At 40.5% G+C, this 15,376-nt stretch overlaps 1 protein-coding gene across 2 annotated transcripts in view; it reads right to left on the bottom strand.

Annotated features, from left to right (window-relative positions):
- LOC126210592 (uncharacterized) overlaps nucleotides 1-15,376 on the bottom strand; it is a 188,528-nt gene that overhangs the window by 92,143 nt on the left and 81,009 nt on the right. For both annotated transcript variants that reach the window (XM_049939860.1, XM_049939861.1), the window contains exons 5-6: nucleotides 10,913-11,035; nucleotides 9,361-9,476 (exon numbers count right to left, since the gene is read on the bottom strand). In XM_049939860.1, coding sequence (XP_049795817.1) covers nucleotides 9,361-9,476; nucleotides 10,913-11,035 — 239 coding nt within the window. The remainder of the gene's footprint in view (nucleotides 1-9,360; nucleotides 9,477-10,912; nucleotides 11,036-15,376) is intronic.

Raw genomic sequence — 15,376 nt, 5'->3', positions numbered from 1 at the left:
ATGCCATCCACCTGTTCTGCCCACCTACGTTCAGTTAAGTCTCATTTCTGCGAATGGCTGCAAATACGGCTGGCCACAGTGAGCCGTCAGCAGGCAGCTGCATCCAGCTGTAGCGGTGGCAGATAATAAGGTGTGACACATGGGACATATAAGGTATCATTTGTTTCGTTCATGGGCTCTGCAACTGAGGCACCTTACACCATACCAAACACTGGGGTCCACAATCCTTCAGAGCAGTGGGTTGTAATGAATTTACGTCAGTCAAGGCAGAGTGTCAATGTGGGGATGGACTGTCCAGCCCTGCCCGTTGATCTAGTGAGTGGACTAGTGGCCACTCCTTCAGCGTAATTCAAGCAGGCTCACGAGGAGAGGGGTTTATTAGTTCTTGGGAGATACAATGTTAGGTGCATTATGAAGCCCATTAGAAAAACAGCATCCAGGGCTCGATAGAAATCCAATGTGCGATTAGTACGTTTGCCAAGAGGCCTCATATAAGATGTGAAGGGCACCTTCCCTACTGCTATTAAGCGTTTCGCTGCTACGGAAGTGCTCACTGCATTCCGTGCTGAGGCACCTTTTGTTATGACTGTACTTCTCATCAAATGTTGGTGCCTTTGCTGAGACGGTATTCCAGCAGATACGGAATATTTACCATCCGATTTTTCGAAAACTATTAGGCGAAAAAATTTGACTTTTGCACATCTCACAGTCTGGTAGTTTTGCTCAATGAATGGCCAATTTCTTTTTGTTGTATGCCAGAGTTACTGAACTTCATAAAATTAAGTAAAACATTTGCAAAATTTTAGAGATTTTCCAGAGGTAAAAACACATTGCATAAACTTTGCATATGGTCGATTTTAGCACATACATCACAATGAATGAAATGTTAGGTAAGATATTGAAATTTAAAGCAGAATGATATCTCATTTTGTTCTTGAGGTATTGTCTTTTATACCTGAAGGAAAATCACGCGTGACGCGCCCATTCACAGTGTTGCGCATCACAAATCATGTGGTCATAACAATTGTCCTGTCCCATAAAGGATTCTAGATATCAACATGAGATTTTCTGCAAATGGTTGCACACAAAGATGCACATATGCTGTAGGATAAATACCAGAAACTTCTTTATTCACAGAGATATTGAAGCATCCCATTGGCAGCAGTGAGAGGCCACCAGCTCAGAATGCATACAGATGTCTGTATGCACTGTAGGAAAACAGAAGTGTCACATGTAAGCATGCCATAGAACCTGGAGATTGTTGTAGCAGGGCATGCATACATGCTAACAGCAGTGAAAGGGTTAAGGGTTCAAGATGCAGTCATCATTTTCACATTTTGGCACAACTGATGCCTGTCACTTGGATTCTGAGGCCATTTTCAGCTCGTACAGGCAGATGTTGGAAGTGATGAAGACTGCTGGCCTCACTTACAAAGTGCGAGCAGAGATCACAATTTGCAGTATTGTACCCAGAACTGATCAGGATCCTTTGGTCTGGAGCCGAGAGGTCTCACCTGGAGGCTCCACTGATTCTGCGACTGTCTTGTCTGCAGATTTCTGGATCTGTGTAATGAGGTGGAGAATTCTACGACCCCCTTGGGATGTGAATCACACACAGAAAGCACCTATCAGGTAGCAGAGTAGATGTGGAGCACACTGCCTCGGCAGTAAAGCTTCACACCTCCTAGGGGCAGGTTCATCCAGTTTACAACAGTGGTGTTAGCCGCAATTTGTGTCAGCCTTAACGAGTGGGTGTTTTGGCTGACAAGTAACTGTCTGTCATATTTCCGAGCACGATTGAATTTTTTACTTCCTGTGTGTAAACTGATTGAGCCTGGTGCTGAAGGTAAAACGACTGCTTGTTTTTACACATCAGCGTTCCTCTAGTTCCCTACTATTAATTTAATACAGGTGTATTACCAAAGTGGTATTTTTTAAATTTGCAGAAATGCCACGTCGACGTGGATGTCGATATAAGCCAGACAACTTCTGCTACATCTGTGGGAAGTTCACTTTTGCCAGAAATAGGAAGAAAATTTCTTCAGTCATAAAGAAAGCATACAAACATTACTTTGGAGTAGAGGTAAGAGACCAAGATAAAGAATGGGCACCACATTTCTGTTGTGCTACATGTTACTGCAAACTAATTCAGTGGTGGAAAGGTAAAGAGAATGTGGCGTTGTTTGCTGTTCCGATGGTGTGGAGGGAGCCTAAGGACCATGTCTAACAAAAATTCAGGGTTTTACAAACAAAAAGTCGAAGAGGAACATTGTTTACCCAGATCTGCTTTGCGAGAATGCCAGTGCAGCATTCCGACAACCTTCCAGTACCTTCAAGAGCTCGAGGTCAAATTCCGAGTGACAGTGAAATAAGTAGTACTGAAGAAATCACAGATGATGATTCTTTATATCACTGCACAAGTGAGTCATCGCCACATTTTTTAACACAGGCAGATTTAAATGATTTAGTATGTGATCTAGGACTAAGTAAACAAAAGGCACAGCTGCTTGGTTCAAGATTACAAGAGTATAATCTACTGCACCAAAGTACTAAAATCAGTGTGTTCAGGCACAGAGAACATGCCTTTATTTCTTATTTTTCAACTGACGAAGCACTGACATTTTGCAATGACGTTGCTGGCCTGATGAAAGTGCTAAACTTCACTTATATTTCACAGGAGTGGAGACTTTTCATAGATGCATCGAAAACAAGTCTGAAGGGTGTTTTGCTCCATAACGGAAATAAAATACCCTCTGTTCCAGTAGCTTACGCTAGTTTGACAAAAGAGAATTACGAATTCGTACAAAGGATGCTAAATTCATTAAAATACAATGAACACAAATGGAAAATATGTGCAGATTTCAAGGTAATTGCTATGGTACTGGGAATGCAACAAGGCTACACAAAGTATGCCTGTTTTCTTTGCGAGTGGGATAGTCGAGACCGAAATTCTCACTACGTGAAAAAGAAATGGCCAAGGCGAAGGTGGAAAGTTGGTGAAAAGAATGTACAACGTGAAAGTCTGCTAGCTACTGAATATATACTACTTCCACTGCTTCACATCAAACTTGGCCTGATGAAACAATTCGTGAAGGCCATGGATCCAACAGGCTGTGGGTTTGCATATCTAGCTACCAAATTCCCCCGTCTTTCAGCTGCAAAAATAAAGGAAGGCGTATTTGTAGGCCCACAAATCAGGGAGCTGCAGAAAGATGCAAATTTTGAAGCATGTTTAACTGATAAAGAAAAAACCGCATGGGACTGTTTCAAGATGGTGTCAGAAAACTTCCTCGGAAGAAGAAGAGCTACTAACTACAAAGCAAAGGTGAAGGATATGATCAAAGCATATCAGGATTTGGGGTGCAATATGTCTTTGAAGGTACATATGATGGACTCTCATCTGGACTACTTCACAGAGAGTTGTAGTGATGTATCGGATGAACATGGGGAAAGATTCCATAAAGACATTTATACCATAGAAAGGCGCTATGAAGGGAAGTGGGTACCTTCTATGTTAGCAGATTATTGCTGGAATATCATTCAAGAGAAGAAAGATTCACAATACAAGAGAAAAAAGTGATGTGCATTACAAGGCAGTGGCTCATTGTCAATTTTCTGTAATTTCTCATGTCAAATAAATGCTTCAAAGTGTATACACAAAGGTTACTGTGTTATATGTTAGATCCCAACCTCCATTAATGTGATGAACTTATAACATCATAAAGATGTGCATTTGTTTGTCAAATTTCACCTCACGTTTGCTGCACTATATCAGAAACTGAAAAGAGAAATAAAATTGCGATTACTCATAAACTATCCCTGACAGAAAAAAAAAACAAAAACAGTTTTCAATTCAGCACTCAAAATACAACTAGGATCACAATATTTCTTATCAGAAATAGATTTTTTTTTTTTTTTTTTTTTTTAGAACAGTGTTATATTTGAAGTCTCGTGAGTGAGTTTGCCAAGTTTCCATCACTTCCAACAGGTAGTGTGGATGCAATACAGTTTCAAAATGGTGTCTGTAGGTGATGTACATTACAAGCAACGTACCATCATGAAATTTCTCACTACGGTTAGTCACTGGGCAGAGAGAGTGAGGTCATCAGAAGATGGGGCTCAGCGGAGATCCACAATCTGCAGTGGACGTGGAGACCATACACGGCTGTCACACCTGACAGCCCTGACCTAGCCCCCTCGGACTTCCACTTGTTTGGGCCATTACAGGATGCCATTTGTAGAAGGCATTTTGGGGACGATGAGAAGGTGATTCGCACAGTGAAGCACTGGCTCCACCACCAGGACAAGAATTGTTACTGACAGGGAACACTGGCCCTTGTTTCACACTGGAGGGAGGCCACAGAATGGAATGGAGATTATGTGGAAAAACCGGGCGTGTAGATAAAACACCACTCTTTCAGGTGTGTAATTCTCATTACATTCAGTAACGAATTTTTGAAGGGGGGGGGGGGGGGGGGGAAAGTGGTGCATTACTTTCTGGGCAGCCCTCATACATTTCGTGTAAGAAAGGAAGTGACCAGTAGAATGCAGGTGTAGGTCTCTAACAGGATTTTTCATTCAGAAATTAATAGTTTCTTATCACTTGATTTTGTGGTAGTCAAGGTCTCAGTATCTCTGCCCAGGGTCTCTCCCCCGAATACATGACAACAGAGCTGAATAAATCATCCCCAAACATTTCAGAGGGACTCTCATATTTCTAATCTCAGAGAGAGAGAGGGGGAAAAAACCCTGCTATTTGGTAACATTAGTATCACGTAAGTTCCACTGTGCAATTAACTTTTAACAAAATTTTCATAGACGTGACTTCTCTGCAGTGGAATACATACTGCACCAAACATGTATGATGCATTAAAATGGTGTGTTGGAACCAGATGTGAACCCAGATACTGTCCTTCTACAGGAAGTGCACTACGAATTATGCTAGCAACACACAACTAATTGACTGAGAGCTTCAGCTTGGACTGGTTCCTCTCCGTACTTTCTAAGCCACAAAGAGGTTACCTGACACTGCCACATAACTAACACCCTATGAGAAGGGACTGTATTGATCTCGACTGAATCGGAGCATAGGGATGTAACTGAGACAAGTTTTTAATCTTCACTGAAACAGTTACTAACTTCAACTAGTGACGAGTCCGCACAGGATGCTCAGATAACAAAACTGTTTGTGCTCTGCAGATAGGCTTATACAATTCCCTGTGTAATTTTCCACAAATGTTTCTCACATTATAGCAATTTGGGACCTAATGAATTACTTCTCTCCTTCCTGATTTCTAAAACTTTCCAACATTAAATTAATCATTTTTAAGAAATCAAATCACACAATCAAATTTTAAATTACAAAAATATGAAAATTGGTATGTTACAATATTTCTCCACAGCAGTAAACTGTGTGTATCAAAATATCCTGTTACCTATAATAGGCTATTGTGGATGTAATGGCGCAGTACGAGACTGGTTTGATTCTCATTCAGAAAAAATCATGCTAACAGTGTCTTGATGTCATTTGCACAGTGAATAATGAAATTGTGGTCAACAACATGCCCTTCCTGCTATGAACTATCATACTGTTTAGGGCTGGGAGAAGAAATAAAGCACAACTAGAGAATACGTGATCTGAGGCTTTCCCAGTTAAATATGCTGCTTTTATTATTTTCAGATATACTTCTGGATTCGATCATCTTAAGCCCACAATATTTCAGCAGACTGCCAATTCGTCATCACCTGGTGGTCCTGATGGAATGAAGTGTCTGAGGCAGGCTTGTAGCATTTATACCCTCAGCCCTCACTGGTTTGCACGTGGTCAGTCCTGGGGCCGAGTGAGGCTGTGATGGCAGCGAGTCTCACTAGCATTCTATCAGCCATCCTTTGGTGGAGCTGCGTATCTTGGCTACCACTGATAGATTTTGGGACTGCATTTTCAGGAGCTGTAAATCTGGGCTACCATTGATAAATTCTGGGACTGCATTTTCAAAGAAGCAATTTAAATTTGTGTGACAGGGACAATGGCTTCCAACTGAGCAAGGCTGGGAGCCAATACTAAGCTCATCAAAGCAAAACGTGACACACAGACACAAGATGCAACAGGGACGGTGGGTGGAGTGTTCCCTCCACCATCGTAGCCACATGAACACTACCATGGAGTATGGCGGGGCTGGCAAAGCCTGAACTTTGGACTGGCAGGTACAAATACTGCCAGCCCACCACAGTTTCATTACATCAGCATCACCTGATGATGGTGAAATGGTTGTGCACAGAAATATGTGGCCTTTCGAAGATTGGATTTGGCGGTACACTCAAGAATCGTGGAAGCAGCATTTATTGTAGAAAATACAAGTATTGTTATTAAACTAAAATAAAAAAAATTGAAAAGTAGCATATTTTAAATATTACTTGTTGGCCTTACACCAATACGTTTGCTTTTGATCTGAAAAACACAGGTTGTTAACAAAAGTTTGCCATCAGGAAACTTTAAACAGAGTAGAAGGTTTTATGAATCTTGAGGCATGTACTCATAAAAACATAAATATATGAGGTCTGTCTAAAAAGTATCCGACCTTCGATTTTCCCATGCAAAATAGAGACGACAGTGCGGCGTCACTGTACACAGTAAAGGAAGACCTTTATGCGCATGCGTGAATTTTGTACCCGCCTTCCACTGCGTCAGTAGCTGCCTGTTGGTCGCTGAGTGCCGTGCTACACAACATGTTCGTTGGATTACCAATTCTCTCAAGATGACTGAACGTGTTGAGCAAAGATACTGCATCCAATTTTGTCAAAAGCTTGGTGATTCTCAAAGCAAAACAATTCGTAAGATTCGGCAGGTGTCTGGAGAAGATGCAATAGGTGTAACACAAATTAAGGAGTAGTTCAATCGATTCAAAAATGGCCGCACATCAGCGGAGTGACTCGCGTTCTGACAGGCCCCAAACTGCTTGGAGTGCAGCAGTTGTTGAGAGAGTGCAAAATTTGGTGATGGCAGATCGTCATTTGACAGTGCAGGAGATTGCCCAAGAGCTTGGAGTGAGTAAAGATTCTTCACATGCAATTTTGCATGATGATTTGAACATGCACAGAGTGGCTGCGAAATTCGTGCCCAAGTTGTTGTCGCTGGAACAAAAACATATCTGTTTTGGTATTGCACAAGACCTTCTGGACACCACCAACACTGGTCCTGGGTTTCTGAACACCGTGATAACTGGAGATGAGTCATGGGTGTACAGGTACAACACAGAAACAAAAAGAGAGTCTTTTGAGAGTAGAGAAGAGGTAATGTGGAACATGACAACAGAGCTGAACACCATTACAAAAGAAGACTTCCAGAGGTGTTTCCAGCAGTGGAAGGATCAGTGGGTTAAGTGTGAGCAAGAACAAGGGCGCTACTTTGAAAGGGATTAGGGTCCCAACCCCGTCAGGTATTCGAAATATTTTTTCTGGCCAAATGTCGAATACTTTTTAGACAAGCCTTGTATATTTGTAAGTGAATCACATCAAAACAAAAATTCAGTTGTTAAAACTATGAAATTTAAAACAGAGAGAACAGCCTGCCAATACTTATCTTCAGGAAATGGAATTCTAAGTACTGTTGACAAAAGTAGGAAAAAACTCCCCTAACCTTTCATAAACTTGTCAATTGTTTTGGCTGTGTAGACACAAACAAATACACAAAAGTAAAGCAACAAATGGCCACACTGTGAAAGAAGAGAAAATATTTGCCAGTATCCCATACCTGGGCCATATATATTGTAACAGTTGCATTCTCAACTAATAATAAGTTAGGAAACTTACTCGCCCATAACATAAAGTGAAATACACAAACATACAACAACAGCGGAATGCACAAAGTATCATGCCCCAGGTGTTCTGCCTACTATGTAGGGAAAACAGGCAGAAACTTCAGAACTCATTTTCAAGAGCAGGCTCAACCACTTGGAAAAATCAGTCATTGCATAACATATGTTAGAAATGGAACATGTCATCAACAGTCTAGAAAACAATCTGGTAGTACTACATAATGAAGCCAAGACCCTAAATCTGTTAGAACAACTGGAAATATACCTGCACAAAATCAAAAAACCAGGATCTATGTTAAATGAACAAACATATTTCGCAAGTCAAAGTTATTTCAGTAATTTTAAAGACCTATTCTAAAGTTATCTCCTGCGTATATCAATTGTTTGATAAGTGTATCTTTAGCACTACGAATAAATTCATCTTTGACCACACCATGTACAAAAACATCTGTGAAGTGTTTAAAGACATGTGTATGCAAATGTGCCTCTTGAATGAAGTGACGTGTGAAAACAATGGAGAAAAAATATTTGCTGTGCTAAAACATTAAAAATGCTTTTCTTTGATTATGTGGTAAGTTTACGCTGTTTGTCTTTTCCACTATTTCACACATATTTTCTGCATTTGAGTTATGAAATTCATAACCTAACATCAAACCTTTTCGTGACAGGAATATGCATTTGACCTCATTCAAGAGGAAAAAAATAAAGCATGTATTAGGACAACTTACACTTGATGATGGACCCAGAGGGTCCAAAGTGCACAGTGTACTTTAAAAAAAAAAAAAAAAAAAAAAAAATTGTGACTGGCAGTGTTTTTTAATTCATACCTCCAGTGTATTGAATACAGTCACATTTGAAACTGCAAAATATGGATAAAATTAAATTAACACTTGTAAATTACTCAGTATTTAAATGGGATTGCATGCTATCCCATTTATGACATGCAGGCTCAAATAACTAGGTTTGCTAAGGAAACGATAGATAACTATTCACTACTTACAGGCATCACTGGGTTGCAGACACACAAGGAAAAGGACACTTGAAACATTTAAGTTTCAGACAAAGTTACTCCTCAGATGTCTAACACACACACACACACACACACACACACACACACACACACACACACACACACAAACTCATACATATGGCTACTGTCTCTAGCCACTTCAGGTGGGCCTGAGAAACCGGAGACAGCAGTCGCGTGCGCGCGCGCACGCGTGCAATTTGTTTTTGTTGGGGGTGTTGGTGTTGGTTGCTGTTTTGTAAATATTTGCAGTCAGACCTTAAGAGGCTGGAGACAGTAGCCAGGAGTGTGAGAGTAGTAGTTGTTGCTGTTGTGTCAATCTGTGAGAGTTCTACTTCTGAGGAAGGACTTTGTCCAAAAGCTTAAATATTTCTAGTACTCTCTTCATTCTGTCTGTGTGTGACCCAATGCGTCCTCTGTGGTGAGTAGCAATCTATCCTTTCCAGATTATTGTTATTCCATCCAGGACTTTCAATTGCACAATTTCACTACGTGTTAACACAAAGCATTGTAATTTACCTTGGGTGTTACTGACGTACGTCTTGCATCCCTGATCACTTCTTTATCTGGATCATTTATTCCAAGAGGCTCTTTAGTAAAAGTGAAGTTGTCCAGAGTTAAATCAGTGCCTTCAACTGCAACAGAAATTAAAGATTTAATGAAACCTACAGGAAGTGTTGACCACTTCAAATATTTACTTGGTATGTAAGTGTTTCCTGCTGAAGTTAAATCTGTATGATGGTATTCCTTTCATATTTAGTTACACATAAACACAATCAGTTCCTCATTAGCATGACCTGATTGCCTTAAGCAGTGTATAATCCAACATATTTCTTGCACTGGATTTTTATTAAGTGCAACAGCAACCAGTATTGCAGAGCATTAATACAACAAACAACAAAATGTGGAGAATAATAGGAAACTGAACTCAACATTTTTCATCAAGCATTTTAGGAAGTGTAAGGCAGTAAGTAATTTGTTTTCATTACTGGAGAAACTTTGAACTACTTACACCTAACTAACCTAAGGACATCACACACATCCATGCCTGAGGCAGGATTCGAACCTGCAACCATAGTGGTCGTGCGGTTCCAGACTGAAGCGCCTAGAACCGCTCGGCCACACTGGCCGGCCCATATTTTCAATGTAAACCACATTAAAAAAAAAAAAAAAACATGTGAAAGAACAGCACTCACAGACCGAGAAAGAGTTTGGAACAAGCAGCAATAAAAGAATAGTTACGTTCGTTGCAAAAATTTTCAGATTTTTTTTTTTTTTTTGTTTTGATCTCAAGAGAAAATCGATAATCCTATGGAACATTGTGAGGGACAGTGAAAAAGAGCACATCAATCGGAATAATGATCAAAAGAGAGTAAAAGTTAAATTCATGCTGTAATGTATAGGCTCACATTTTTTTTTTTTTTTTTGAACTGTTTCCATTTGTATTGTGCACCAGTACCAAATGGGGTATTTTTTCAGTCAAAGTAGACTCAACAAATTATTCTAGTTCCAGATATACTCCCAGACAAATCTGAAGAAAATCACAAAATGGCATACCATAACAAACGATAATATTTTGATCTTGAGTCGTAACAAGTAACTACAGTTTTTTCCCTTACAAATTATTTTTGAAAAAATTAAAATACTCCAAGGATGCTGCAACCATACTGAAACATGTTCAGCATACAGCATAGATATTAATAGCTGTATTTTGTGACAGTGGTCCTCTAAAAATAATTTTTTTTCCATATCCAAGTATTTTACTTAATTTTTCCTTTATTACAGCATTCTTTCCAAGCTTCATGAATGTCTTTCATATTGTTTTGAGCTACAAAGAGATTCTACATAAAGAGGGAGGATGAGCGGGTTATTAACTTTTTCGCTTTACTGTCTGCACCACATTATTTTTGAAAGTGTAGTAATCTGAAGAACAATGAACATTACAGAGTTTGTTCCGTCCTATTGTTTTTCACTTGTTGTCTTGGTTACAGCAACATTTTGTAAGAAATGCTGATGAGATTGGTGAGTAGTAATGAACACTAGTTTAAAAACCCATGAAAGAATTACTTACGATTCTCCATCATCTCCCTGTTAGAACGCACTTTCTTCCCAGATGGGGTAAAATAATAGACATCTGCTAGTCCTTTTGTGGAACTACCACCAGCACTTCGGAACACGATCTCGCGCTTCCAACCTTTAAAGAAACATAAAAGAATCCAATAAGCATTTGAGCAATTACAGTTATCCTCATAAATCAGGCGGATAAGTGAACTGTTCCTGACAATTTTACAGTAATGCTGTCGATGACAGAGTATCAGCATGTGACATATATGGGCAATAAAATCAACAAATTTAAACAATACGGCATAATTTGATGTCCTTCACACCATGTTCTGAGGCATCAAGGGATCACCAATTTAGCATTGGAGGGCAGCATGGAGCGTAAAAATCGTAGAGGGAGACCAAGAGATGAATACACCAAGCAGATTCAGAAGGATGTAGGTTGCAGTAGGTACTGGGAGATGAAGAAGCTTGCACAGGATAGAGTAGCATGGAGAGCTGCATCAAACCAGTCTCAGGACTGAAGACCACAACAACAACAACACACCCTGTTAAGTTTTGAAAATAAAAATTAACTTTTTTTTTGCCAAACAATATGAAATGCAGAACGAAGGTGCATAAATTTGTATCTTGTCTGATTACACAACATAGTCAAATGGTTCGAATTTTAAGATTTAGGGGAAAAAAGTTTTGCAATTTACTGAGAGTACAGAAAAAAGTGATAAATTGTACCGACAAGATGTGACTGTTTCTGCTGCTTAAAATTACTGTACATAAATCAGCAAAAGCCCAAAGATATCATTCGTGCAAACTACAAAGATGTTAGTATTTGATGACATGTAACATTTTAAAATAACTGCAGTCACAAAGCCTTTACTGAACACTCCCCTATCTTTTAGTTCATATTTACGGACTCATTTATTACAATTATGTGCACCATTATGTGTATCAGTGCATCTGTATGATCTGTTCAATTTCTGTCATGTGAGACACTTAAGAATCTCCTGCTTTCTATGTCACATTTTCCTCCTATGATGGATCTGGGAGATGTGTTATTTTCTACCGGATTTGTCCATACCAAATCTAATGAGGGAGGTTGTAAATGTTTTCTTATATTTTTTTGTCAGAATATTTTTTGTGAATTGTAATTTGCCTTATTTTGTGCTAATTTGCTTATATGTCCGAGTGACAGCATATTGATTAATATTATTAGATGTAACGAATAATATCAAAGAGACTGGTCACAAGTGGAAGCTTGTGTGTTGTGTGAAATGTCTTTGACGCTGGAGTCGTCTTTGACCGTAGTCAGTCGGCAGTGAACACTCGGTGTGTGATGGTGGAACAATGTGCAGGTCCCCGTTACAATAATTTGCAAGTGACCAGCAAAAATGAGTTATTCTACTACTTTTTTTTATATAAACACCAAGACGGAAGCACATTCGGAAAAATGGTATTTGAAGCACCAAAAATGAGGCAAATGCATTGAACCAGGACATTTCCGCAGTCGACGAAACAGCATTAGGGAATCATATTTTCACTAGACGACTGAAGCCAACACAAAAAAGTCAAATATCATCTTATAAACATCCACGGAAAAGTAAGTAGTCACGAAATGTGCTAAATTCAAGTATATAAAAATAGTGAGCATATTCACTCCCCACCCCTACTCTTTCATTATATATTTTTTTCTTGGTTCCATTGTTCACAACTTTATCATAAACCACGAAAGAGTGTACTGGTATTACAATGTATTCTTTTCCTGTGACATGAAACTGCTTGTTGCTTGCAAACACACCAGCCGACGAAAGGATCAAGTTCGGTAAACTTCTGAACGTATTAATTCCTATTCTTTCTGTACGCTGAATGAGTATCGGTATGCGAGCAACAGCACGAGTATCTAATATGTTCCAAAATGCCAAGCACACAAATGGCATTTTCTATTCCTCGTACCTTGGGTTCTATTGATGATAAAAAGATAGGATCAAACGTTTTGGATAGCCTTTGGTCTAAGGACCATTTGTATCCCCAACAGAAGGATCGCCTTAGTGTCACATCCAATAATACAGGGTTAAATTATGAATTTTACACACTTCCTCCTGCTTAGGCTAATGCACCATGAGAATCCCATGACAGCTATGCATAGCAAATGGCTCTAATTTTTACAATGTATTCCTAAGATCTCAACCTTGAAAAATTTCTTGATTTCTTAATCTGTTTCCAAGATAAAGAGGTTCAAAGTAACCCTACTTATACATGTAAAATCCGGTAAGAGGCAAAATCTAAATAAGAAATAACTACACTAAACTGCTCAAATTTTAATGGTATATTCTCTAGACATTTATATAGAAGAGCCATCTCCCCATACCAAGGTTCACAGTTATACTACTTGCACACACAAAAAAAAAAAAAAATCTGGCGTAACTTATAAAGTGACGCAGCATGGAGAAATATGCTGCTAAGTGTCTCCATTATCATCTGAGAGCCCCATGTTGTAGCACTGAAGCACACGCAAAAAAAAATTTTTTTGCATGTAAAATCCAGTCTGTAAAAATAGTTTTGCGATATTTAAATTTCACATAAGTAAATTGTTTAAATTTTACTGACCAATATATTTCTTTTCTTATGAGTTACATGCAAAGCTGCAGAAGTGAAAAGATGGAAGCCACCAGAAAAATTCTCCCATCGGAGCTCCAAAAATGTGAATTCCTGATTAATTAAAGGCCTGACTGAAAAATATGGTATCAACTGACTCATTCTACCTTCCTCAGCACTTTTAAAAATTTTAGCATGCAAACACATTCAAATTTTTTTATGCTGAGAGAGAAGACTGGCAGTGGCAAAGAGACAGAAAAGTAATAAATACTGAAAGATAGTAGACAGCAGTTGTGTTACAGAAACAATGAAAGTGTGAGGGAAAGAGAACACAGTGTCAGTGGAACACTGTTGACATTGACAGAACAGTGCTAAAAAAAGAGTGAAGGAGACAATGTCGGGGAGGGGGGAGAGAGAGAGAGGGGGGGAGGGGGTAGGGGGGGAGGGAGGGAGGGAGGGAGGGAGGAGAGGGGAGAGAGGAGAGAGAGGAGGGAGAGAGAGGAGGGGGAGAGAGGAGAGAGAGGAGGGGGTGAGGAGGGGGGGAGAGAGGAGGGGGAGGGGGAGAGAGGGGGAGGGGGAGAGAGGAGGGGGGATAGAGGAGGGGGGATAGAGGAGGGGGGAGAGAGGAGGGGGGAGAGAGGAGGGGTGGAGAGAGAGTGAGAGGAGGGGTGAGAGAGAGGGGGGGAGAGGGAGAGAGAGGGGGAGAGGGAGAGAGGGAGAGAGGGGGGAGAGGGAGAGAGGGAGAGAGGGAGAGAGGGAGAGAGGGAGAGAGGGAGAGAGGGGGGAGAGGGAGAGAGGGGGAGAGGGAGAGAGGGGGAGAGGGGGGAGAGGGAGAGAGGGGGGAGAGGGAGAGAGGGGGGAGAGGGAGAGAGGGGGGAGAGGGAGAGAGGGGGGAGAGGGAGAGAGGGGGGAGAGGGAGAGAGGGGGGAGAGGGAGAGGGGGGGAGAGGGAGAGAGGGGGGAGAGGGAGAGAGGGGGGGAGATGGAGAGAGGGGGGGAGATGGAGAGAGGGGGGGAGAGGGAGAGAGGGGGGGAGAGGGAGAGAGGGGGGGAGACTGTAGTAGTAGGACAGAGTGAAAGAGACTGTGGTTGACACAGGAGATGAAGACAGAGCGACACAAAGAGATGACAATGAGTTGGGCCGAATGAATGAGTGAGAAAGAGCAACTGGGAGTAGATGGGTATGAGCAATGCGAGTGACTTACAGTCGGGGAGCATGTGGGAGTTCAAGGTGAGTTGCATGTTAAAAAACAGGCAAAAATGTTTGTATGCTAAAAATTTTTAAAGCTGCTGAGGACGATACAATGATGCAGCTGGTAACCCTCCCCATTTTATGTCAGAGCCTTTTAAATAAACAGCAAAATATTCACATTTTTTATGCTCCGAAAGAAGCATTTCCCTGCTGATACTAAGAATGCCATGAAAAACACAAAAATCTAGGTCACTGGGTGATATCAGGTGTGTAATAAATGTGTATGCTTAATGATGACAAGTGTCTTGGGAAATTTTGCATTTATACACACTCCTCACACTACCATACAGTGCACGGCGGAGGATACCATGTGCCATTCCGCTTACTGTACCAGTCGCAAATGCAGCAAGGGAAAAACAACTGTCTATGTGCCTCCTGATTTCTTGTCTTCATGGTCCTTACTCACGAGTACCTATTTTGAAGGTCAGCACATACAAGGTGTGATTGGAAAGTTTTAAGAATGGGCTTGTAATTATATAATGGTGATACTTACATGCTACTGTGATGCATCTCCTTCAAAATAGTGTGTTCAACCTACTCTGACTGTGCACCCACTTCTGGAAACATTCCTTGAAGTTTTTTTCCGTGAAGAGTGTTAAGGACGCTCTCCCTATTTGTCTGGATGTCTTCA

The sequence above is a fragment of the Schistocerca nitens genome, chromosome 10, assembly GCF_023898315.1.
Source record: "Schistocerca nitens isolate TAMUIC-IGC-003100 chromosome 10, iqSchNite1.1, whole genome shotgun sequence".
Taxonomy (NCBI): Eukaryota; Metazoa; Arthropoda; class Insecta; order Orthoptera; family Acrididae; genus Schistocerca; species Schistocerca nitens.
This window is presented reverse-complemented; position numbering and strand designations above follow the sequence as displayed.